Source organism: Neomonachus schauinslandi, chromosome 11 (assembly GCF_002201575.2).
Source record: "Neomonachus schauinslandi chromosome 11, ASM220157v2, whole genome shotgun sequence".
Taxonomy (NCBI): Eukaryota; Metazoa; Chordata; class Mammalia; order Carnivora; family Phocidae; genus Neomonachus; species Neomonachus schauinslandi.
In genome coordinates this window covers 63,820,927-63,847,918 of record NC_058413.1, presented here as the reverse complement: position 1 = coordinate 63,847,918, position 26,992 = coordinate 63,820,927, and the positions used below count along the sequence as shown (strand labels likewise).

At 39.9% G+C, this 26,992-nt stretch overlaps 1 protein-coding gene across 3 annotated transcripts in view; it reads left to right on the top strand.

Moving 5' to 3' along the window:
• Positions 1–26,992, top strand: part of DLG2 (discs large MAGUK scaffold protein 2) — a 1,451,407-nt gene that overhangs the window by 529,076 nt on the left and 895,339 nt on the right. The window contains exon 1 of one of the 3 annotated variants that reach the window (XM_044919513.1): positions 1,542–1,619. The exons of the other annotated variants lie outside the window; for them this stretch is intronic. Within the exon in view, the coding sequence (XP_044775448.1) occupies positions 1,542–1,619 (78 nt within the window). Of the gene's footprint in view, positions 1–1,541; positions 1,620–26,992 lie in introns of those variants that run through there. 3 annotated transcript variants of the gene reach the window in all.

Sequence of the window (26,992 nt, the reverse complement as noted above, 5' to 3'; positions counted from 1 at the left end):
CTGGAGTCCCTGGATCGAGTCCCGCATCGGGCTCCCTGCTCAGCTGGGGGTCTGCTTCTCCCTTTGACCCTCTTCCCTCTTGTGCTGTCTCTCATTCTCTCTCTCAAATAAATACATAAAATCTTTTAAAAAAAAATTGACTTTATCTTTGAAATGTCTCACATAATAATCTAAGCCCTAATAAGACACTTGGAGTTGAAAGCACGTGGTGGTAGAATCAAATGTGAAAATTCTTCAAAGGACCATGGTTTAAGAGTTGCTGTAAATCTGTCTTCCCCAAAGTGATATTACAGTCCTTCATTTATCACTGGATATTACTGCAAGAAAACTCTAGACTTAAAAAAAAAAAAAGAAGGGGCGCCTGGGTGGCTCAGTCATTAAGCTTCTGCCTTCAGCTGGGGTCATGATGCCAGGGTCCTGGGATCAAGCCCCGCATCGGGCTCCCTGCTGGGCGGGAAGCCTGCTTCTCCCTCTCCCACTCCCCCTGCTTGTGTTCCCTCTCTCACTGGGTCTCTGTCAAATAAATAAATAAAATCTTTAAAAAAAAAAAAAAAAGATTGCTCTATTTTAGTTTAGAGGTAGATTTAAGTCCCTCTCCATCCCCCAGTCCCCATGTTGAAAACCTGTGCTTACAAAAGAGGCCTCTGTTACTTTAGAGGTAGAACTGAGGAGGTTGAAAACGAAGGACCTTTACCCAAGCATTTGGGAGTACACTTTTTTCCTGCTCACTTTGCCCTTTGTCCCAGGCCAGTCTCCAAAGAAATAAAGCGTGGCTCTTGCAAGCTGTAGAAAAGCCTGGCTAATGATCAGAGATAAGACTTTCCTTGGACCAAAGGAAGTTGGGGAGGGGGCGAGGGATGGACACTTCTGTTTCCAGCCACCCTAATAGCTGGAAATTCTTGGAGCTTCGGAGCAGGATTCAGGCTCCAGGGACACCTGTTTGGGCCCCCAGGGCCAGCTCCGTGGTGGCCTTGCCTCCCCCCCTCCCCTCCCCGCCCCCACCGTGCCTGGCAGCTCCTGTATTGGCTGTTTTACCTGCGAGCCTGTATGTGGCTCTGTCTTTTCCCGGCTACTGCTGCCAGCACGCACTGTCAAGACAGAGGGAAGCCAAGCGAGGAGTGCAAATGCCGGAGACCAGAGCGGGAGGTGAACCGCCTCCCGGAGGAGTTGACTGCGGCTTCCCTTCCTCCTGACACACATGGAGTTTAGGGACGGTGCCCGAAGAACTGCAGACAGATACTTCGCGACTGGATGTGTGTGAGCTGGCTAGTGAAGGCAGCCCCCGCCTCGCCCGCCTCGCCCGGACCTCCTGCTGGCAGGATGTAAATATACCTGCAGACCGGGCCAAACAGGACTGCCTTCCCCCCAAGCCCCTCCTGCCCCTGCCTCCCACCCTCTCCCTCGGCTAACCAGCATGAGAGGAACTGAGAAAGCAACAGCCGGCAAGTGACAGCTCCAGCCGAATTCCGTTTGTCTCTGAGCCGAGGTGGGAAGTTGATTGTGCAGCAGCTTCGTTGTGAATTCCTTCCATTGGCATCGCTATGTTTGCCTCTATCTGGTATGCCAAGAAGCTGGGTCGCAGGTTCGTGCACAATGCCAGGAAGGCAAAATCAGAAAAGGTATGGAATGAGTGGGGGTGAAGATTACCTTTCCGATTTGTCAACTGCCTGCTCTGGACTGCTAGTCTGAGTACAGACGCAGTCTTTATTAGCTTGGGGTGAGAACCTCCTTTTCACTGTGAATGTAGTCCATGCCACTCACAGGAGGGCTAACTCTTGGAGCTTTGCTACTTGGGAAGGGAGCAGTGGGGGTTAAGCAGGATCATCTGCTCATCAGAATATTAGGTGAAATCAGAAACTGATAGAGTGTCTCGGCAGAGACTTAATATTCCATTAAACGGCATAGGGTGAAAGCAGTTGAACAGCTGAAATATTTGCTTCTTCCAGGAGGTCTCTAGTAAACTTGTTGCTGTACTGCATTATTTTTATTACTACAGTGTTTGGTTCTGAAAGGGGCATTATAAATCCCTGAGCCTTTCTCCAGTACTTACGTCCTAGTGTGTGTCCTAGGAACACATATTTGGGACTCTCAGTAACATTGACTAGACTCCAGAGGGGTGCTTGGTATCTTTTCAGATCCACTGAACCATCATTTCAAAAGTGTTTACAATGAGTACGAATTATATTTATAATTGGGTAGTTATGGCCATTTAGAGAGTGGCTTTGTATTTCTTTTATTCAGCATGACTAGTTGTTTCCTCCTAGAGAACCTCTGTGTAGATTTCCCTCACTAATTATCTTTCTCTAAGAAAATAAAATGGCCTGTAAGTCTTGAGATGCATTACAAGCTTTCATCCCTAATTTGTCCTCTGCTTTCAGAGGCACTGACCAAACTGTCATATTTAGGAAATTTTGTGTCCAATTTGATAGGTGTTGGGGAAACTTCCTTAGGAAACAAAATTTTGTGAAACTGAGATTTTTCCATATTTCTCTGAGGAATCTTTGGTCTAGTCTCCTTTCGGCCTTAAATCTCCTGGTGAGATTGACCCAGAGATGGTTTTCGTGGCCTGTGGCATAATCCTTCCTCCCAACTGTGAATGTTCCTTCACTTTGAGTTGCTATTTGTTCCTTCAGAGTGGAAATGTTGATAACATGAACAGGAATCCAGGGATAAACCCAAGATATGATTGTTTGTAATGTGAAAAGAGAAAACATTATTGGAGTTCTGACTTTAGGGTTTTTTTGTAGCTTTTTTCACTGTCCAGATGTGAGGATTGTAGAATGATGACAGACTTGTTATTTAATGGCCCTTGTGGTGAGGGAGGAAGGCAATGATAGGGGAGAATTGATCCTGTTCCTATTCTGTATATCCCAGGTGACAAGACTGCAAATGTAATTGTCATGTACCAGCAACATATATATTGAACAGTTGGGTTTGGGGGGTTTTGATTTTTTGGGTTGTTTTTTTTTTTTTTTTTGCTTCTCAAGTGATTTTTAAGGAAAGAGACTTGTAGGTAGGTCTTTTATTGGAGCAAATGTTTTGAAAAAGTGCCTTCTTCTTATGAAAATTATAGGTTGTATGGATGAGGGGACTGTCAGGACCACAAATGGCTCTGAAAGCCACAGGGAGGTAATGCCTTATGCCAAATTAGTATGCAAAGAAAAGTTGAATCTCCCAGTGGCACTTAATTCAGACTTGGGTGGAAATGTGGAGAACAGCAGTCTGAAAATGCTTTGTATGGAATCTAAAAGGTTGGTAATCCAACAAAGTAACATGTGCTTCTGATTCTTGAGAGTGGGGAGAAGACAGTAAAGGGCCTGTGATAGCTACCTTCCTTTCATTTCTGTGGTGGCTGATGCTTAGGCTAGGTAAGAAGAAACCAAAGGGGGTTAATGACTTTAAATTATTTATTTCTCTTACTTAGGGAGTAAGGAAATCAACATTGGAGAACTGAAGTTTTGCTCTCTGAGTGATAAAGACCAAAGGAAAACTATTAACTCGAATGCCCTTGTGCTAGCCAGGGGAGCTAGGAGGAGTTAATTTTGAACACCACGTGATGATAACTAATATGAAAATAGCATCCTTTTTTTTTTTCCTGTGGGTTTGTATTCACAGAGTCCCTGGAATAAATTAAAAGGTATGCTGCCTTGAACAATGAAGGCCCTCAGTTGAAGCTTGGTGAATGGAAATAGTTGACTTATTCTGTGTACCTAATTTTATTACATGCCTTATTTAAACCAACTATTGTGGATTAATATTTTGTCTAATGAGTTCAGTAATAAAGTTTAACTGAGAAGACAGTGAACAAATGATACTACAAGCTGAATAAATTCATATAAAGTATTACTAGAGCATCAGAGATCACATCATTGCAAACACGGAGGGGGATCTAAAGTGCTGCTGACTGTATGTGGTCGTGCTTTATTATAAAATGGAGGAAGATGGATAAAATCAGATCATTATTGAGTTTTATTTAGAGAATGACTAGTATATTTGAATGTGAAACAACTATTGCTAGATTCATAGCATGCTTAGCATTTGGGGGTATAAATCTGTGTCATAGATAGATTGTGGTTTCGTTTTAGGACCTTCTGTAAATTTTGGCTTCTTTTTGCTATAGGTAGCATAGTTTATTTTCTCCTACTCTAGTAAAACAACCTGCACTCATCATAGCCCATCAGTCCTATTTTAGCATTCAGGTGTGGTCTGGGAAGTGAATTCCTCAAGGCTGGGGTTAATTGAAAAGCTAATTGGGAATGCGCAAGCCTAAATGCCATCCCTAAACATGCAGGATGCCTTATTCATGGTTGCCTGGTCTACTGTTTTACCTCATTCAATGCCAATAGAGTTAAATAGCAGCATGGAATGTAATGATAATAACAAGCACAACAGTAATGTTAATGATAGCCCTTGCCCATGCACATTATACAGCAGGTGCTTTATGCATTCACAGCAATCCTATAAGGTAGAAATCATTTTTCTAGAGTCCCAGAGAGAAAAGTAGCTAGCTCAAGGTCACTAAGTTAGCAGTAAGTATCAGTGCTTGGATTGGAGCCCAAGTTTACCCAAGCTATTCCAAAAACGACTCCTTGAGTCTATAGCATTCTCCTCCATCCACCTGTCATTCACCTGTCTTGCCTGAATAAGGTTAACCATTCCTTCTTATCTTGTCCCCCACTTTTGATATAAAAATGCAAAAGTCATGAGGTTTATGGAATCAAAGTTACCGATCCTGTAACTCAGCCCCCTTATTTCTGATAAGACTCTACCTAAAGACTCTACCTAAGCTATCTTGAATAGACAATTGTCTGTCCTGTTATTAAAGACTTTACACTCTTTGTCTTCTTTTGTTGCATAAGTATAGCAAGCTATCATCCTGGCACATATTATTCCTTTTAAATAGCTAGTAATTGTCATATCATCAAAACCTAAGCATTGGCATTTGTACTCCTTGCTTATCCTATTGAAACCAAAGATGTCTTTCATTAAAAAGAAACTAAATGCTTGGCAGTTGCAGATTCACTCTCTTTTTAGAGTGAGTCAAAGATATTAGGTGATTCACATTGTTGTTTTTCCAAAAATAAGAGCAAAAGGCTCTTTGTTATTCTTTCATTAAAAAGACAGTTTGTGCATACCAATAAATTCTTTGAACAAAATTATTTTAAATGTGATAATATGAAATCAAAACTGGCTGGCCAGGAAAGAATACCTCCGTTCAAATAATTATTCTTTTTTTTTTTACCCTATGTAATTAATTCAGACATTAGTGTCTTACTTTTATGCCTTTTTGTCACATTTCAACTTAAATTGCTTAATTTAGTCCATCTCTAGATTCTATTACTCTAAGAGGGCAGCTGAAGAAGCTTTAAGATAAATTGAAATGCAATTTCTGGTGACATAATAATATGCAAGAGTAGAAAACACTTGAAATTGTGAACCCTCACTATCCAATCAGCATTGTTTTCTCTCATTTGTTTTTGTCCTCATTTTTATATTTAACTATTTTTATTTTAAGCATATACCCTGAAAAGTGGATGCATGATGCATTTAGGAAAGACTGACATCAATATCCATCATCCAATAGACACAACTGTGGATGATCTTAGCAGTGATATATAACCTACAAGTGATATGACTGAGCCCAAATATCCTAACATTAGGCCATTTTCACCTTAAAGAATTCCTTAAGAACCATCATACTTGTTCTGCCCTCCTTTTCACCTAAACCAAACACATTAGTTCAACATAAACTGAAATGGAGGATAAACTAGTAATGCATTTGGGGGCAGTATGGCCAACGAGAGACAGTAATATCCTGGGTGACCCTGGCATAACATGAAAAGCATTGGGCTTAAGGTGAGGACCTGGAGGGAGGGATTTAAATTAGTCCTATTCTTTGCTCTCCAGCCTAAAGCCAATCATTTGGGCTCTTCTAGGGCTCAGTTTTCTTATTTGTGAAATGAAGTAACACCTATGCTTTAGTAGAATGCCAATGTCCTCAGGATCAACCCAAACCTCTTAATATGGTCTACAAGGCCAATCATGATTTGACCTCTCCTTTCCCCTCTGCCACTACCTCTTGCCCCTCTTCCATGACACTCTAAATTCAGCATCCTGAACTACTTTCAAATCCCTGAATGTCCCATGCTTTTTCTAGCTTCTAGTATTTTTCTTCTCCTCTTTGGCTGACTAGCAGACCACAAGCTAGCCATACACCTCACTAATTGTACGCCAACCTGAAGTGACATCACCATCACTAGGAAACTTTCCCTGGCCCCTACAAGCCCAGGATGGGCCTTCCGTTGGCTCCTACAGCTGCTTGTACATTGGCTGTAATCGTCTTTCCTTCCCTGTATTCCCCAGCAGAATGTGGATTCTCTGAATGAAGGACTGTTCCATCTTGTTCCCCTTATTTCAAGGCCTAAAAGAATGCCTGGAATATGGTTATCTCTCATACTCTATTTCATTGACTCTAGCTTGTCATCAGTTGCAGGATGCTCCATTATTTCATGTATTATTAAGGAAAGAACAAGATTTTCAGTGGAACTTTAACACATCATCAGTTGCAAGATGCATCTTGATTTCAGAGATGTTCAAATATAAAAAGAAAAGTTTATTTTTAGAAGCAATGAAGTATGGCATAGCTGAAAGAATGAATAATGAATGGATTTATTTTGAGGATAAATGAGTTAATATAAATAAAGTGTTTAAGGTTACACTTGCTATCAAATCACTTTTATGTCTTTGCAAATCATAACAGTACTTGGCATAGGGAAATTTAATAGATAATGCTAAAATATATCACACATTTTATTCTGTGCTGATGAGACTCAACTGGCATCATTTGTCCTATTCTGGATTTAGGAAGGTAAATGAAGAGAGGGAAAATGGAAATGAAGGTTATGGAAGAAATAAATGAAAAGCAGTCAAACTGGGAACATTTAGATTGCAGAAGAGAAAGCTTACAGAGCCTCCTGGCCTCTCACTATATATTTACATGTCTAAACAACAGTTATAGTTAACTTTTATTGAATTCTTTCGATGAGCTGAGAACTGTGCTAATGTGAGGATCTAGTGAGATAGTTACCATAATTATGTTTTTAGAGCAAAAACACATCACCAGTAGGTGGCTGGGATTAGACACCATGTCTGACTCTAGAGCTTAAGCTCTGAGCCAGTAACAATGCTCTGTATATATGTGTGTGTATGTATGTGTGCATATAGTACATACCGAGTACTATATATTATACAATATATGCTGTATGCTAATCTGTATATATGACGTATATTTACAGTGAGCTAGATATCAAGTTTATTTTTCCCTGTAACAGATAAATGTAAACGTAAATTTAAATGCAAATTCAGAAATATAGCTTAAGCAAGGGCGCCTGGGTGGCTCAGATGGTTAAGCGTCTGCCTTCGGCTCAGGTCATGATCCCAGGGTCCTGGGATGGAGCCCCACATCGGGCTCCTGGCTCAGCGGGGAGCCTGCTTCTCCCTCTCCCCCTGCTCATGCTCTCTCTCTCTCTCTGTATCTCTGTGTCTCAAATGAATAAATTAAAAAAATATTTAAAAAAAAATATATATATAGCTTAAGCATAAGAAGCAACATCCTGATGTTGAAGACTCTCCAGTCCTTAGTGAATGATAGAATCTTCCTACATCTATTTTTGCCTCATGGCAGATTGAAGAGTAGCCTGATCCAGGGAAAGATGGACAGGTTGTCCTCTCAGGTCCCTTTCTTAGAGCCTTCTGAATCTTTGAGAGCTCATCGGTCATGAGCAGTGGCATGACTCAGCGCCCGCGTCTGTGGGCTGTGGAGACAGAAAGGACAGGTGTTTGTCCACGCTGAATGCAGCCCTGCAGTTCTCCCTTGTCACCTGGCAGGTGAATCAAGCAATAAAATGGACAGTAGCACCTGTTCTGAAGTCCCAGCACTGCTACCCACCCCGGAAGAACACACAATGCAGCTGTTAGCAGGACAGGGAGGGAGACAGAGGGAAAGGACAGGATAAGAGATATGGCTGAAATGAAGGAGGGGGAGGTAGGCTGGAGAGGAAGATAGCAGGTCACAAAACCACTGTAAAATTGTTATTAATAATGGTAATGCCTTGCACAGTGACATGTACTTTACATGTATCATCTCAATCGTTTCTACAACCTTCTATGGTAGTCTTATTTTAGCTTCCATCTTAATCAATGAAGAAACTGAGGTATAAGACGTTGCAGAATTTGTTCAAAATCACAAAAAGTGAAACCAGCATTCAGGGCCAGACCTGGCTGAATCCAGAGCCTGTCACCATAACTATTCATGTGCTCTTTAAACTTTTCTTGGGTTGGGTGAGCCATTGATGTGGAGAAGGGACAGACTAACACAGCAGCCATCTTCTCATCTACCTGTGCCTCATCTCTGTTGAATAACTATGTGGCTGAAAATAAGCCCGGATTTCCCACTGGGGGTCCTCCAAGAACCAGATATCCAGATAGTTTACTTTCAGTACATTTTATAGAACTTTAGTTGCAAAATGGCTTTTTTTTTTTTTTTTCATTTTGTTTTGTCTTCACTATACTTTAGAAAGGTATGCCTCAACCTGGTATCATTCCATGGTATTATATCGAATGGTGAAGATGGAATGGGTAACCCCCATGTGGTAAGATTAGCTCAACCATGATGATTCTTGTAGAGATAAAATTGGTAATCAGATAAAGTACACATCTTATTTACATATGTACTATATTCTGGGGGTTAATAGAGAAACCATCTCACTTCAAATAATGCTTTATAGTATTCACTAATTTCATCTGAGGTGGTCTTATTTATCCAAATAAATAATTAAATTGTTAATTAAACTATTAAGCCTTTGTAGATTCTGTCCCATTCCACCAGGACACCTAGCACATCGTAGACCCCTAATAAACCCTGGTTGAATGATTGAATTGGCTGAAGGACTCTGAGCTGTATGGGAATAAAGACTGGATTAGGGGTCAGTAAGCTGTGTGTCATCTACTCTGTCCCAACCACCTGTCCTCCATTGGCTAAGTCTCTTAATCTCTCTGGGTTCTTCATCTGCAGTCAGATTCCTTTCAATTTTAACATTCCCTGCTTTTTTTTTTTTTTTATTTACAAGGGATTTTCTTTTTTTTTATAATTTTGTTATGTTAGTCACCATACAATACATCATTAGTTTTTGATGTAGTGATCCATGATCCATTGTTTTCGTATAACACCCAGTGCTCCATGCAGTACGTGCCCTCCTTAATACCCATCACCGGGCTATCCAATCCCCCCACTCCCCTCCCCTCTAAAACCCTGTTTGTTTCTCAGAGTCCATAGTCTCTCATGGTTCATCTCTCCCTCTGATTTCTCCCCCTTCATTTTTCCCTTCCTTCTCCTAATGTCCTCCATGCTATTCCTTATGTTCCACAAATAAGTGAAACCATATGATAATTGACTTTCTCTGCTTGACTTATTTCACTTAGCATAATCTCCTCCAGTCCCGTTCATGTTTATGTAAAAGTTGGGTATTCATCCTTTCTGATGGCTGAGTAATATTCCATTGTATATATGGACCACATCTTCTTTACCCATTCATCTGTTGAAGGGCATCTTGGCTCTTTCCTGCTTCTAATTTTGATTTGCTGTAAGTCTGCTGAGTCCTTAAAGGGAAGGATTTGATCTTATTTGTCTTTGTGCTCCTGGCACCTAGAACAATGCCTAGCATGAAGAAAACTTAAGAAAATGTATGTCAAATGAATATGCACGACAGACCTGGAATGTCTTTAAGTATCAGTAAGAAGAATATAGTGGAAAATCTACCTACTGTCAAAGTGGGAACAGGATAAGAGACACTTCTTTATTGCCTTTTTTCTTTGAAGAAAGAGGGAATATGAGGCATTGTATAGCTCTGGGTAGGAGGCTCTGGTTTTCTTTCCTTCCCACTCTCCATGCCGCTAACACTAAAGTGAAACAAACAGTAACCAGCGGAATACCAGAGTTCTCTTCAACTACCAACAATGATATGTCAAACTGTAAAATTTTCTAGCTGCTTTGTCCTCCCTGCCAGAAGATTGCAGGCTTATATTTGAGTGTGAAATGTTTGTTTCTTATACCTTCTCAATCTGAAAAGTCTAGTTATATAGAGAATCCCCACCCCACTTGCTATGGACTGAATGGTGTCTCCCCATCCCAAATTCATATATTGAAGCCCTAGCCCCCAGTGTGATTGTATATTGAGATGTGGAGGTAGGGATTTTAGGAAATAATTAAGGTTAAATGAGATGGTAATAGGGAGGTCCTAATCTGATAAGATTGGTGGACTTGTAAGAAAAGATTTCTCTCTTCCTCTCTCTCTAGGTCACTTTCTCTCTCTCTCCCTCCTCCCTCTCCTCTCCTCTTTCCCTTTCTAACTCTCAGTTCTTCCCTTTCACACCTACTTGTTACTCTAGGCCAGTCCAATTTATAAGCAGAAGTGATTTGCTTTCTATACCATCCACTCCACAGTTCCTCAACATTGACTATGGGAGAAAGTTTGTAATATGAGAAGGGCATCCGATTTTTCACTATCGTTTGCAGCAAGGTATGATGAAATGAACGTGTCTGAGGCAGAAGTCAGTGACATTGATGTTCACTTTCATAGCGTTATTGAACTCTGATACTATTTAACATGAGAAATTTTGGCGACTCCCTAGCACAGGAAGAGTGGAAACTAATGTGCTGAGTGAGAGGAAAAATTATGTTGGAAGGGGCTGTTGGTTGGGAAGATATAAGAGAATAAGAAAAAAACATTTTCTTTCTTCTTCTCTGAACGTCATTCTGGCCTAGGACTTATATTCATGCCATTGTTTCTTAAGCTCCTTGGATAAATCCTTTGTCACCTTTATTGACCTCTTTCCTTTATACATTTTGTGAGTGCTCTTGTTGACACACCCAAGAACAACAGTGTGTCAGTGGAAGCCTGCAGCCTTGAGTTCAAATGTGACTCAACATCTTGTGAGTTGGGTGACCTTGAGTAAATACCTGCATCTCCTTAATTATTCATGTTCTCATATATTTAAAATAGCGGTAACCATCCTTGCATGTTTTCTGATTCAATTAAAAACTGCATGTAAAGCATCTGGTCCATTGTAAAACACTTAATATTTCCTTCCTCCCTCTCTCCTTCCCTGTCTCCTTTCTTCAGTCCCTTCATTTTCATCCTCTGCATAGTTCCAGAAGGGATGCAAAGCAGCTTTTGGTAACTCCTTCATTAGTGATACCTCTTACTCTACTACTCCCTTGGGCTTCAGAATGGACTTGCCCTCCCATCCTAGTTTTATACAGTGAGGAGACGTGTAATTATACCCCTGCTGCTGGTTAGAGGAAAAAAATTACTGAGGAGAACATCTTAACAAGGGAGAATTGTCAGTACACTGACTGGGAGAATTCTCCATTTTTATTTCCTTTTTAATAAATAAATCCTAGACCATTCTTACAAAGTGTCTCCCCCCTACCCCACCCTGTCTCCCACCTTTTCCACACCTCCCCTGTCTCAAAACACACCATGCAGTTTTCCAGAGAGTGATTCTCTGTGTTAGGTGAATGTCAGTCAAGGCATATTACTTCTTATTTGAAGTGAAGTGGTATGTGCTGAATGACTCAAGATGCTCATCTCCCAGCTGGTGAATGCATCACATCACCTTTGTAGCTTTATTTCAGGTCTTGGGAAAAAAAGGGAGAGGGCAAGCTCCATATATTGAATTTCAGAACCAGAAGGAACCTTCCTTTTATAAATGTTAATAGAAACATTAATGAACACTTATTGTGAGTCATTGCTATGGCCAGTCACTAGTCTAAGATATAACGTGTTCTACCTCAGCTAATCCTCACAATAATCCTATGTGCTAAGTACTATTATATCCTCATTTTTATAAAGGAGGCACAGAAAAGTCAATTCATGTGCCCAGAGATGCACAATTAGCATTAGTATTAGAGGCAAGATTGAAACCCATGCCACCTAGATCTGAACCCACATTCTAAACTACAGTACTGCATTATTGCCCATGTCTTTCAAGTGAGCAAACTGAGCCCCCAGAAAATGTGAGGATGGGGAAGTTTCTTGCCCAGTGTGGTTGGCAGGCAGGCTTTTGGGATTTGAACTCAGATCTTCCAAATACCAGGCCATCCCTTCCTCTGGCCAAAGGCTTAGTGGCTCCACACACCATTGAGACGGATGTCCCTACATTTATTTCCTGTGATCAGATCTCAAGGAACTTGAAGCACTACCTTTATAAGTCTGAAATCAACAGCAGCTGATAGCTTCCTTCCATTTCACCAAAAGTATTATCGGTTTGTATTCATATTATTTGATGGTAGTATTAATAACCTATGATGATATTTTCAGTAAATAATTGATCCAAATTCACTGTGATTTCTGAGCCCTGCTTCCATTAAAAAAAAAAGTTATCCAACAGGATGGCATTTGGAAAACAATTCCATCCCAGTGGTTGCATTAATTGCTACTTTGAATGTTCCTGCTGTGAAATGAATGAGCCACTTTGGATCTATTTCTTAGAAATAACCATCTTTATTACCTCTGCTCTAGGATGCACAGTTTTGAGATTTTTAGAGGCAAATATCTTCACTAATCTGTTTCTATTTTCCATTTTCATTCTGTAACTAATCCTTTTCATTGTTACCACCATTTTTTTATGTTTTTTTTTTTAGTTTTATTATGTTATGTTAGTCACCATACAATACATCATTAGTTTTTGATGTAGTGATCCACGATCCATTGTTTTCATATAACACCCAGTGCTCCATGCAGTATGTGCCCTCCTTAATACCCATCACCGGGCTAACCAATCCCCCCTCCCCCCTCCCCTCTAAAACTCTGTTTGTTTCTCAGAGTCCATAGTCTCTCATGGTTTATCTCTCCCTCCAATTCCCCCCGCCCATTTTTCCCTTCCTTCTCCTAATGTCCTCCATGCTATTCCTTATGTTCCACAAATAAGTGAAACCATATGATAATTGACTTTCTCTGCTTGACTTATTTCACTTAGCATAATCTCCTGCAGTCCCATCCATGTTGATGTAAAAGTTGGGTATTCATCCTTTCTGATGGCTGAGTAATATTCCATTGTATATATGGACCACATCTTCTTTATCCATTCATCTGTTGAAGGGCATCCCAGCTCGTTCCACAGTTTGGCTATTGCGGACATTGCTGCTATGAACATTGGGGTGCATATGGCCCTTCTTTTCACTACATCTGTGTCTTTGTTACCACGATTTTTAATGTTCTCAGATTTTATTTATGGAGGGCATGGGATGTTATAGGACGTTTTTGCCACTTGCTCTCTCAGCATATAACATTTGGTTAACTCCTCAAGTGTAACATTTTGAATATCATGTTTAATTCAAATATGATCCATTATTTTATTAAAGTTTTTCTACCCTTGCATATCTCCAGAATTTACAAGAGCTTTATGGAAATGGCTTATGTGATACACAAATAAGAATTTCTTTTAGTATCAGTCGTTTCTCCAGTATTTTAAGAAAAACAGGATGAAATGTAACATCATGAAATGGTGCTTGTTTGCAGTTACAAATTCCACTATGCCTTTTTAAAAACAAATTTAAATACATTTCCAGTTATTTATGCTTTCATCTCCTAGTTTCTTATAATTCACCTGTCTGGTTGTCTTGAACAGTTTCAAAAATCATATTTTTCCATGTTTCCAGCTTGACCCCCGGCTGGCCATAGGAAGATAAAATTCAAGAAGATAAATGAGTTAGCTCCTCTTAAGTCGATTAGGAATTGAACAAATACTTATTTGCCCCTTGCTATGGAACAAGGACTTATTTGCACACTATTGCTACTACTACTACTGTGCTGGGATTTAGGGTGCAGAATGATCAAGCCACAGTCCCTATACTGAGGAAGTTCAGGAATAGATTAGGAAGAAAAGAACATAAACTCTTAAATGTGCTTTAGCAGTATAAATAACACTTTTGTTTCTTTTGCCTTGCCAGACCCTCTGCTTTTTTGTTGAATCTTATCATTCTAGAGCTATGGGATCATGCCTGATTGCAAACCACCTGGCAAATCTCTCATACCCAGAACCCCACTCTCCAAGTTTAGAATAAAACATACCTGGTCCGACTATGCTCTTAGGTTGCACACGTGGATATGCATAGTGTTCTTGTAAGAAAAAAAATGCCTTAAATTAAAGTAAACTTTCTTATTTTTAATACTTCTATTAAGATATATCAAGACAAAAGAGTGGAGTATTTCAGAATGCTATTTCTGAATCTGATGTTCCTGGGTTCAAATCCCAGCACCACTACTAACTAACTGTGGGACTTGGAACAAATTACTGAAACTTTCTGGGTGCTTCAGTTTCCTCATTCAGAAAATGACAATAACAGTACCTCTCTTGTAGAGTTGTTATGAGGACTGAACGAGGAGATATTTGTGATATAACAGGTATTATCTAAGCGCTTTTAATGAATGTCAAAGATTCTAAACATGTCATTTAAAGGAAAGAGATTTGGGGGTGAGTCTGGTTGTATGGAACCTCTCAAGTGAGCGGCCAGTTCTTCCATCTCATACTCTGATGATGATTTTGACTTATAATAGAACTGCTTTGAACTGCTTCTTAATCATGTGCTCTACAGTGTTGGCATAAATGGGCATGCAAATCTCTGCCTCCATACAACAACCCTGAGCTTTATTGAAGGTGCTTTGAGAAGGTGTCTGTGAGCTACCACCCTGACTTAAGCCACTGCTCTCGCCAAAGATGCTGGGATTACTGCCATGTGGTTGTTGAGTCATTAATTTGAAAAGCATCTACCCAAGAGTGTCTGCCTTGGTATCTACCCAAGAGAACATCCTTTGAGGAGGTAGGGCAAGGCCTCTAATTAGTATAATGAACTTCTGTCTTCCCAAAGTACCAGCTCTGCCTTTGGAAAGGAATCAATATTCATCATCACTATTTGTTGCTCAGTGATACAGATACTTCCATGTGTTCTGTGCTCTTAGGGACTGTTCAATGGATGTGAGAACATTTTCCATATCATATCTATTTATAATTTATACAGTTTAATCACTACTTGAGCAATAGCTTGACTTTCTTAAATAGAACTATTTCCTTTCCTTTAAGGAAAATAGCCATTAACTTTGAGTAATTGTCAGAAAAAAATCTCAATAATCCATACATGTATCCATTTGGCAGGTACTTTATAATACGCTAGGGAGCTGGGGTGTGATGGTGAACGCAGCCTATTCAGTACTCAAGGGATATATTGTGTAGTGGATGAGGGAGACATTAATAAAACCTGAATATAGTCTAATTGTAATAAAATAAAAATAATGTAAAATCTGCCATTTTAATCACTTTTGTTTACAAAGAGTGGCATTAAGTACATTTACAGTGTTAACACAACTATTACCACTATCCATTTCCAGAATTTTTTATTATCCCAAACAGAAACCCTATACCTATCTAAATATGGTCTTAGTATGAAAACGTTCAGACCATCTATCTGACCTTCCTAAAAAAATCTACTGATTAAATTACGATAGTTCCATCTACCTGTTAAAACTATTCTAAGAATGTTTCAGAAATAGTTACAAATGCCTGAACTTCCATTATTTCTTTGAGAAGATTTTATAATGTTCCTAACGATGTTAAGCATTTTGCTTGAGTAATGCAATTTAATTTTGGCTACGTACCTTTAGCTTTACTAAGATTAGTAATTAAATATTTAGTTATGTAGTAAATTAGCAATGGCATGTGATCATTGGAAAGTAGGTACTCCATTTACTGCAGCATAAATGTTTTACAAGGTATTGTAATGTAACTAGTAAATTAATAATGACAATTTGGGTTTCAGCTAATGAAAATCTTCCTTAGCATTTATTAATTTTAGGGTCTAAAGGAAAACAACTTTGACAGTGATAATAGCTGTTGCAATGGTTTAGCTGCACTGACCAAGGAAAAATTGGGAAAATAGAATGTATGTAACTAGTTATAAAGATAAAAAGTCAGTTTCCAACCGTCTCCCTTATGAAATGTTATTGGCAAATCTAAACAAAGATTCAAGATTCACTGAAGAGAGAGACCTTGTCATCAACTTCATACCCCTATTCAGTCAAAATATTTCTAATGAGAATTGACACAATGGCAATAGCAAACCCTCATCACAAGTGCCTAGAACTGAGCTAGATTGTAGAAACAGCATAATAGAATACAAAGAATTCAGTTCACAATCATAGATTATTATTGCTGGAAGCTATTACATTAAAATATAATATAATAATAATAATAATTGCTGATTATATGAGTAATATGTAACAAAGCCCTTTTGTAGATGAAGAAATTGAGGCCCAGAAATATTTGGCTTTATATATCTAATATTTAGCTTCAGAAAGTTAGCTCATTCATAACCTAGGTCTTTATTTTATTTCATATAATGGAAACTACATAGAAGGGAAATGTGAAAAGCAGGTCAAGGAAGGTATATCTACGTATAGTCACTCAGTCTTTAGTTTATTCGGAAAAACAATGTGGTTTGTTTGAGGAAGCATCAGATTTAGAGTCCAAAGGACTTGCACTTGAATCAGCTTTGCCTTTTACTAGCTGACAAAGTTATTTAACTTCTTGGGGGCTTAGTTATTCCATTGGTGAAATAGGGATAAAAGTGATGAATTGCTAGCATAGCAGTGCTGTAGACAGGAGGTATGCAAAAGTCAATTCATTTATTCACTCAAAGAAATAACAATTGGAATTCCTAGTATAGTCTCAGTTAAAGATATAATAATAATAGACATAGTCTGCCCAAGTAACCTCTCCAACTTCTCTGAAGAATTCAGGCTAGTGAGGGAGAGAGCTATGTTAGGTACCATGTCGCATGACAATTCAAATTTATTCATCCAAGTTGTGCAATAATAGAAGTACTATAGATTCATTTCTATTTGGAGGTATAAAGGGAGAAGTGGAGAGGAAGAGGTGGGGCCACGGGGGGCCTCAGACAGGCGATGGTGCTTGGGAAGAGTCTAACAGGACGAGAAGGTGTCTGCCAAGCAGACAGGGTGAGGGAGGTCATTCTGAACAAAGAAAACAGCTTGAGCAAAGCAGAGATTCCTCAAAGAGCATGGCCTTTTCATGTAACAGCAGGAGGTTCATCATGGCCTGAGCATAGAGTGCACACGGGGAGTGGGAAGAAGTGACTTTGGAAAGGTCGAATGGGGCCAGATGGTGAAAGGCTTGGTTTGCCATCTAAGACGTTTGAATTTTATTTGATGAGAGATAAAGCACCAGTGTCACTGAAAGTTTGAAGGAGGGAGGGAGAAAAGGAGGAAGAGACAGAGACAGAGGGAGAGGCGATAAGTTTGACATTAGATTCAGAGTTTGGGAAAACTGATCTGGTGGCAGTACAGAGAATATATGAAGAGATGAGCAAGAGTAGAGGTGAAAAGACACTTTGGGAGACCTTTATAGTGCTCTCAAACTGGGTGTGCATCAAGATAACCTGGAGGGCTTATAAAAACACAGATTGCTGAGCTCTACTCTCAGAGCTCTGGATTTGGTAGAGCTGAAATGAGGAACAAGAATTTGCATTAACAAGTTGCCAGGAGCTTCTGCTCCTGGACCCTGTTTCTAGAATCACTGCCATAAAAGATGATAAGGGGCTCATGGGGGCCAGACGGAGGCAGTGAGATAGAGGTGGTGAATGAAATCCCATTGTGAAGGCCTCACTGATTAGCAGCACCCTTGTGATAACATTGTTCCCTGCTGAGATTTTGCTGGGATCATACATCTATGCCTGAGGCACTCGGTATTGCTGGAGGGTATGAGGCGAATTAATGGGCCCCAGCTATTGCCTACCAGGGTCAGAGTGGGTCAAAGTGACCTGTGGCCTCCAACAAATGTTAATACCAGAAACCACCCTGAGAATTTCCTAACTCAAATTCCTTTGTTCTAGTTGTTGTTAAATGAAGAAATCAATTCAGATTGCAGAGAAGAAAGAGACTTCCCCCGAGTCACAGGGCTGTTGACTCTGGGGAGATTGGTCTCTGATGTAAGGTGCTGCCGAACAGCCTAGCATTCCCGTCTGTGAGTGTTCCCTGGCTTCAGCAGTGGTCCAAGGGGAGCAAACCTGGCTGCTCTTGAGCTCTTCCACTGTTTCCTTCTTTTTAAAAGTAAGCACATACTCGACTAAGAAGGTTTATATGATCTTTTCTTTTGGTTGGACAAGATTTTTCTCTCGTTTTTGTTTATTCGGTGCTTGTGTTTGTTTTTGAGCTGAACATGATCTCTCTAATTACCTTTCATTATAACCAAGGTTCCTTTGTCATGCAATCCCATTGTTCTGGTGAAATGGGCTTCATCTGCTGAGTGTAGGAAAAAGGTTTTAATTGACATAATTAACTCTGGGGTGGTTACCTCGGATTTAAAAGAGGCAGTTGATTCTTGCAGACTATGAGGACATTGTCTGGCCAAGCACACTGTGTGTAATAATGAAGGTGGTTTGGGAAGAATTTTGTGCTCTTAATTAGGAATGAGATGAGGTAGCCTTGTGTCGGCAGGAGGCTCAGGACACAGGCCTGTAATTGCAATAAGTATAATGGGATTACCTCACCCTTGAGACATTGCTCTCGCTAAAGGGGGCACAGAGCCATTCCTTCACAAACCTACGCCAGGGTGAGGTGAGGGTGTTTTGAAGAGAAAACTGTGTAGTTTGAAGGATTTTTTTTTTCTTCCTCCTTTCTGTGTGCATGTGTGTGTTCACAGTGGAGAAGAAAACATAAAAATATTTGCATTTCTCCATTATTGTGCTTCTAATGGAAGGGCTTTTGAGAGTTTGTTTCGTATATGAGACAGTATGTTCAGGATGCTCTAAATGATGTCCGGAATAAATATATCGTACTTCTGTAAGCACTTGGTGTGAGTGCCTAATATTGCAGCTCATAAATGTTTACTAAGATAAAATATTATTACATTAGTCAGTGTAAATTTCTCCCAGGTATAGGGGTAGATATTGAGCAGATATTATTAAATGCAATGAGTGTTTGGAAAGCATATATAGAATTTTGAATGCATTTTAATTTCAAAGGAAGGGCAAGTTTGAGTTAATTAAGCACCAGGGACCTTATAAGAGCCACCAAATTAGGTGATCTCTCACTCTCCTTCTCTCCCTCTCCCCTCATCCTTCCCCTCTTTCTCTGCCTCTGCCTCTGTCTCTTGTCTCATTCTTTTCTCTCGCTCTCTCTCTTTTTTCTTTATCATCCATTCATAGAACTTTGAGTACATGTTTACCAAATAAAGTGTAAGGCACTGTCTGTTTAGTAGGACCAATAAGAAGCAACTCCTGTCCTCAAGGAGTTTACATTTTAATATAAGAGGCAGGCAAGTCACTAATCACAAAGCAGTTTGTGTCTTCAAGTAAAATCCAAGAGTTTTGGATACACAAAAGGAGGAACAAATAATTCCAGCCTGGGAATAGAGAATACTTCCTGAAGAATATTAAAAATGAAGTGATCATAAAGGACAAGAGGATTTTAATAGACAGAACAGGGGTAGGATGGCCTTCCAAGTTGAGAAAACAGAAAGCAAAGGGACAAGATGACTTTGGGGGAACTGGGTGTATTTATTCTGGCTGGTAAGTAAGGTGTAAGGAGGGGGTGCCAAGAGTTGCATCTAGAAACGAAGGATTGGGCCAGATTGGAGAAAGGCTTGTGTCTTATGATAAGGAGCTGTAATCTAATCCCATGATAGAAGGTAGAACATGAAGTGGCACACAATTCAAAAAGCCCTTGGGCGAGACAATACAGTATAATAATGGTTAAAAGCGCAGCCTCCATCAAGGTTTCACACTCAGGCTTTTGTTTATTGTTTAAGTTTGAGGAAGTTATTTGATGTCTCTGTGCTTCAGTTCCCCATCTCTAAAAATAATGATACCGCCTTCATGCTATTGTTATAAGGACTAAACTAACAGTATATATAAAGCCCTTAACATCGTGCCCAGTGATTGTTCTGGACCAGTACTGCTGCCATTTTCTCCTCCTTTCCTCTGTTTCTTAAGCCAAAAGAATTTTAAGCCCCTATGTGTTCATAGAATTAGACTAGAAAATAATACACATTTTGTTCAGGTTCTTTTGAGCCTTACTACATGCTGGGTCTTATGGAAAACACGGGTAACAGAAAGATGAATGAGAGGGGTGCCTGGGTGGCATAGTTAAGTGTCCAACTCTTGGTTTCAGCCCAGATCATGATCTCAGGGTCCTGAGTTCGAGCCCCACTTGGGGAGACTGAGCAGGGAGCTTGGGATTCTCGTTTTCTCTCTCCCTCTCTCTCTCTCAAATAAGTGAATATATCTTTTTTTTTTAAGATTTTATTTATTTATTATTATTTTTTATTCTTATGTTAATCCCCATACATTACATCATTAGTTTTAGATGTAGTGTTCCATGATTCATTGTTTGTGCATAACACCCAGTGCTCCATGCAGAATGTGCCCTCCTCAATACCCACCACCAGGCTAACCCATCCTCCCACCCCCCTCCCCTCTAGAACCCTGAGAGACGATGGACTGTAAGTGAATATATCTTTTAAAAAAGATGAATAAGAGCCCACCATGTAAATAAGGGATTGCACTACCACACCGTAGTACTATAATGAAACCTCTTTTATAAACTACTGTTCGAAGAGCTTTTGTCATTTACCTTGCCTTATGATGCAGTTTCAAGAAAGTTAGGCTTGGAGTTTGTCCCTTAACTTAGCACATTAATGGACAACATGGGATTTATATTTCATTGTAAACCATGGGTATACATCAGGGTTGAGTAGTACCCTAGGTGTGTAAGTGGGGGTGAGGGCTAGGAAAGTAGGAAGTCCATTCCCAGGTGATATAGGGTAAAAGAGAAATTCAACTTGATGAGTTTCATCTAGGAAGGCTTCCTGAAGAAGGTGGGATTCTAATGCTCTTTGAAAGCCTGGAAAATAATATATTGACAGATAAGGTGAGAAAAAAGCATGTCATGACGTTATGGACCCTGGAACTCTTTTGAAAAAGGCAGAGGGACCCATGAGTGAGAGTGAGAAATGAAGCGGTGAGGGGAAGCTATGAGACTGTATCCTAAAGACGTCCTAAAAAAGACAATGTAGGTAGAGAAGATGGGCATGGGTAGGGCTGGGGTGTGTGTGTGGCACTCTAGTAAATGGCTTTAGATACAGAGAAAGTAATATAGAGTCTGGATTTTCAAACTGACTTGGAAGGCAAATACATGATTGTCCTGGGAAGGGGGAAGAGAGGGGTGACGATGGGCTATCTTCGGTGAGTAGAAGGCTGTGCTAGTTCAGGGAAGAGAGGAACTTTAGTACAACAGAAAAGACAAGACTCTAGCTTGTATGTACCAGACATGATGCTGGCTACTGTCTGTGTTTTGGCTCATTCTATGCTCCCATTAATTTTGTGGGGGCAGATGTCATTATTCCTATTTAATAGGAAGGAAAGCTGAGTTTCAAATAAAACAACTCTCTCAAGACCATACAGTCAATAAGTCTGAATTAAGAAATCCAAGCAAAGCAGTCAAAATCAGAAAGTTTAAATTCATTGTTTCCACTAAACCACACCATATCCTTCACCTATCCATTTTTTCAGGCACTAACCAGTGAGCCCTTACTGTGGGCAGGACAGTGTCACTGAATTCCTTCTTGTTCTGCTCCTACTTGCTGTCTGATCTTGGAAGACTTACTTTTCTTTGACTATTTTCTAACCTGTTAAATAAGCTTTATGAGGATTAAATGCTGTCATATTTGCAAAGAGGCCAGTTGTGACACACAGTGGCTACTCAATCAGTGTTGGTTGAATCTAGATTTATGTTTCAATAATTTCCAGGTAAATATTCTTAACTACTTCCCAGGGAAACACAAGGATCACTATTTGACATCATTTTATTAGTTTCTCTCAGTTATTTCAGTTTCTGTGCAATATTATCATGATGAAGATTATATTGATGATGATGTAAGTAGTGTTAGTAATAATAACAGTAACCTTTTATTGAGCACAAACCATGTGCCAGGACCTGTGTTAAGATAATGTTTTATATTATTTCATTTAATCTTCAGCAAAAATGCATGAGCTAGAACTATTCCTATACCCATTTTATGTATGTGGAAACCCAGGCTTCAGAAGGTTAAGTGATTTTGCCAAGATTGTATAGCTGATAAATGACAGACCAGGATCTTAAACACAGGATGTCTTACCACAAACCACATGCTCTTAATCATGAGGCATCACTGCCATCCTGTTTAAAAGAGTATTTTTTTTTTTGAGTCAGACTTGTCAGCAATTCAGGCTACCTTGCTCCCAGTTACTCTGGATTAGCGAATTTTTACTCTAATTCATGCTCTTTGAGGTTGGGTTACTGCTGTTCTAAATGCCTATATTTGAAGGAGACAGTTCCATTCTCTTCTGTAAGTGGAAAAAAAAAATGGTTTTCCTGCATACGCATAGACATTCCACAGCACACATCTACTGAAACGCTGATTTGGTTGGATAGAGAATGTGAGATTCAATTTCTTCTTGGTTGGGGAACATTTTTCTTAACAGCATTCAATGCTAGTCTCTTTCTGTCTCGCTCTCTCTCTTGCTAAGCCAGCCAGGAGTGATGATGGTTAGGTTGATTTTCGACATGCATCCTGGAGAGACTAAAATAGAACAAAGAGGACTGAAATGGGCTCAAGAAAGGAGGGATATTGGATTGGTGTCAATGGGCTGGGGTAAAAAATTAAAAAGTGGAGAAGGGGGTAGTATGAACCTTTTGAAATTTCAGTTTCTACATGTTTAGAATTCGAGATTTGAAAAGAAAAGGGACAGAAATGGAAGGGGCCCAGTAATTAATTTTCAGGCCTCCAGAATAGTAATTAGATTTAGTAGAGAAGGAGGAGGAAACAGCAGCTCAACAGCTAACATTTATTGATAACTCTTGATGGGCTGCACACTGAGCAAAGCATCCAACATGTTATTAACTCATTTGATCCTCTCAATACATATATGAAGTAGGTACTATGATCACTGCTCTACAGATGAGAAACTGAGTTTTGGAGCAGGGAAATAACCTTTAAAAGGTCACACAAGTAGTGAAGCCAAATGAAGCCCGTTTTTAACTGGGCTTAGTGATTGGCCCACTGACCACTGTCTTGACCATCAGAGGGAGTCAAACCTAGAAGTCCAGAAGCAGAAATGGCCCTAGGACACCGGCTCCAAATCCCCACCTTGAGAGCACGGATTCTAATTTTTAGAACCATGACAGCATGCATGCATGGACAATGAAAGAACTTGGCCTTAGGAGTTTGGCAGTTGTATTCACCGCCGCCCGCCCTTCCCTGCCCCCAACTGCATGATTTTCAGCAACACTTCTCCAGGGCTTATTGTGTTCATCTATAAAATGAAGAAATTGAATATAAAGATTGTATAAGATGAATGCAAAACTTTTGCATAGAGACTTGTACCTGATTAGTGTTCACCACGGTACATAAAATATAATAATAGTAATAATATCATGTTTTTAACACAATGCCTGGCTCCCAGAGGTGCTCAAAAAATGGTATCTATAGATTTTACATCATGATCCTTATCAGCTTCTGACTTAGAAAATTAACAGGCACATGCAATGACATCCATAGTCCTACTCAATGAGATAAGTCTTGTGTCCTTACTAATAATAACTGCCTCTCCAAGACAAGTTCTTAGAGTATGTGACAATGCTACAGTAAAACCTCTTAGAATAACATCTTCATTAAATTAAAGCCCTATGCCTTTAGGGGGATAGTAGTGCACATTGTATAATCCTCCGCTTTGCATATTGAAATTCAGCTACCAGACTTTGCAAAAGGAATTCAGAGGCATCTTAAAGTGGAGGATGACCTTCACATTCTCATAAAATAAATGATTAATGCGGGGACCATTAATTCCACGCATACTCTATTCCCCAAACAGCTTTATCCATCCTGAAAAAGGCCTTTCACTTTCAAGGATAAATGATACATATTTTTAATAAAATTATGAACAATCAGGTATGCAATTTATATTTGTTATGCATAATAAAATACATAATTAAACATCACTTCATAATTAATCAAGGCATTAAAACCTGGAAGTAGCAAGAAGCTACTCTGCAGCAGCATCCTCAGTTGGGGAGATTATTTATAAATAGTCTTAGAATTCTAGGATTGTTTTTATTCCTGGTTCATTCTCTCCAAGTGTCATTGGATAGGTCATTCTTGACTATACAGTGCGTTTGGATGCATGCTTTAAGCAGAGTGATCAGAGGCCACTCACCTACACTGTTCAGATAAAATCCAAGGAGCCAGAAGTTTAGCCCACATATAATGCTGACCCAGTTTTAAATAATTGAATTGAATGGATTATTACCACAGTGTCTTGTTTTTTTTTTTTTTAGATTTTATTTATTTAACAGAGAGAGAGAGAGATAGGGAGAGCAGGAACACAAGCAGGGGGAGTGGGAGAGGGAGAAGCAGGCTTCCCACCAAGCAGGGAGCCCGATGCCGGGCTCGATCCAAGGACCCTGGGATCATGACCTGAGCCAAAGGCAGACGCTTAACGACTGAGCCACCCAGGCGCCCCACCACAGTGTCAATAAGTTTGTGCCTGAGACAACTTCTGCATTGAAACCCTGTAGCAGATAGGGAATAAAATAGGGAATGAATCATTTCTCTTAGGACTCTGAAGTAGTGGTAAGAAATAGAAATTTCAGATTTACCTATCTGCCTTACTGATCTTATCAGCTGTGATAAACAAGTGGTTAAACAGGCTGTACTGAATAGTTTATTAATGATGATGATTACAGTAAAATAGTAGTAAACATTTGCCACACCTTCCATGAAGCATTTGAGACATACTCATGTATTTAGGCTTTACCGTGGTAAGGTAAGTATGGTTATTCTTGTATTACAGACTAGGAAACTGAGGCACGGAGAAGTTAGGTGATCTGTCATGTACATCATAGCAAGATCTCCCTTCCAGTTTAAAAAAAAAAGATGAAAAACTGAAGCACATAGTAGGGATTGTATGTGATTGCTGTATCTTGCATGTGTAAGAGATGGGTGTTCTCTTGGAACGGGCTGGGATTTGTTTCTGAAGTTAGGATTGGTACTATGATAAAGAGGACTCCCACATAATAGATGTTCTTGACTGTTGAACGAAATTGAAGGTGCCCAGTAGGTTCTCAGCTAGTTTCTTCCTGGAGGAGTCAGAATGTCTGAGTTGATGATTATGCTGAAGGGAAAAAAAAAACCTTTCTGCATTACCATATCTGTCAAGGAGAAGGATGGATAAGTGCTGAGGAAAGGTTCACTGAGCTGCCCTCATCAGGGATAATCATATTGCTTATTTTCAAGTAATGCCCCATTTGATAGCTGATGTCAGCAGGTATTGATTGAGTGTGTTCTGAAAACCTGCAACTGAACCCTGCAGGGAGTTTACTAAGTGTGGGGGCTCCTCAAAATGCACAGACAACCTGAGAACAGTGGGCTGAACTTGACTACATCTACCTCATATTCCCATGAATGCTTCATGTGTCTTAGGCCTGAGTATAATATTAAGGGCACATTACATTTCCAGACTCTGGTGTTTATCCTCCCACAAAACTGCTCTGCCTCTTTGTTTTAGTCATACCAGGCTGCCTGACATTCTTCAAATATACCATCTACTCTGAAAACTCTTCTGCCTTTGTGTATGCCTCTTCCTCTCCTCTCCCCCCCCCCCCCCCCACTCTGGGAAGCTCTTAACTATTCCTTAAGACCCAAGCCAAGTATCCCTGGGGACCTAGTAGTTCCATTTATCCATTTATTCTGTGCTCTCTGCTGAATTCCTTCCACCTCTGAAGACTCAGGTGGAGGCATGATAGTTATAGGTAAGGAGAGACAGAGGACTGGGCCAGGTCTGGAGGACTTTGCATTGGAAGAGTAGATTCAGGGCTGAGACATCTGATAGCAGGAAGTAGATTCAGTTAATGAGGAAATGACCTGACAAGGTCATTCATTCATGATTCAATGTCAGGCACTGTGTCAGTGGAGATTGAAAAATGTATTTCTAGCCTTTAAAGGGCTTAGACCAGAAGAAGACATCATAATTCAAATATTAGTAGGTATCACTGGGTTTGCAGAGTATATCTAGAGGAATCTTAGAGGAGCATGAATGCCAATAAATTGTTATCTTGGGGGAGTGGTCTCCTATAGACCATCCCATTGTGGGGCTGTGCTTCCGGATAGGACTCCAGTCCTTAGAACAGAGGCCAGTAGCGTAAGCCAACATAAAAGCCCTGTCCTAGGAGCTGGAGTGGAGGAGAATGAGGGAAAACTGAAGCTCAAAACCATGGGGCTTATCTTTGGGCAAGTGCTTCAGCTAGCAACAAAGCAAACTCAGATAAGTCATTCTGGAAGGGTAGCTGAAACTCAGCCCCTGCACATAGGACCCCAGACAGTTTAAAATAAATACAAAGAACAGATTGATAGTTGCCAGAGGGGGGACCTTGAGGGGATGGGCAAACTGGGTGAAGGGGAGTGGGAGATAGAGGCTTCCAGTTATGGAATGAGTAAGTCATGGGAACAAAAGGCACAGCATAAGGAATACAGTCAATGATATTATAATAACATTGTACTATGACAGATGGTAGTTACACTTGTGGTGAACATAGCATAATGTATAAACTTGTCCAATCACTATGTTGTACACCTGCAGTGAATGCAACATTGTGTGTCAACTATGCTCAAAAAAATAATTAAAAATATGATACTGTTTGCTTTATGCCTCTTTTGAGCTGGGACCTATATTGTTCCTCTTACTGTGTCATTTTGTAGCTGTGCAACAGTGGGCCAGTCTCTTAACTTTAAGAGCCTAGATTGCTTCATCTAAAATGAAAATTAAGGATGCCTGGGTGGCTCAGTCAGTTAAACATCTGCCTTTGGTTCAGGTCATGATCCCGGG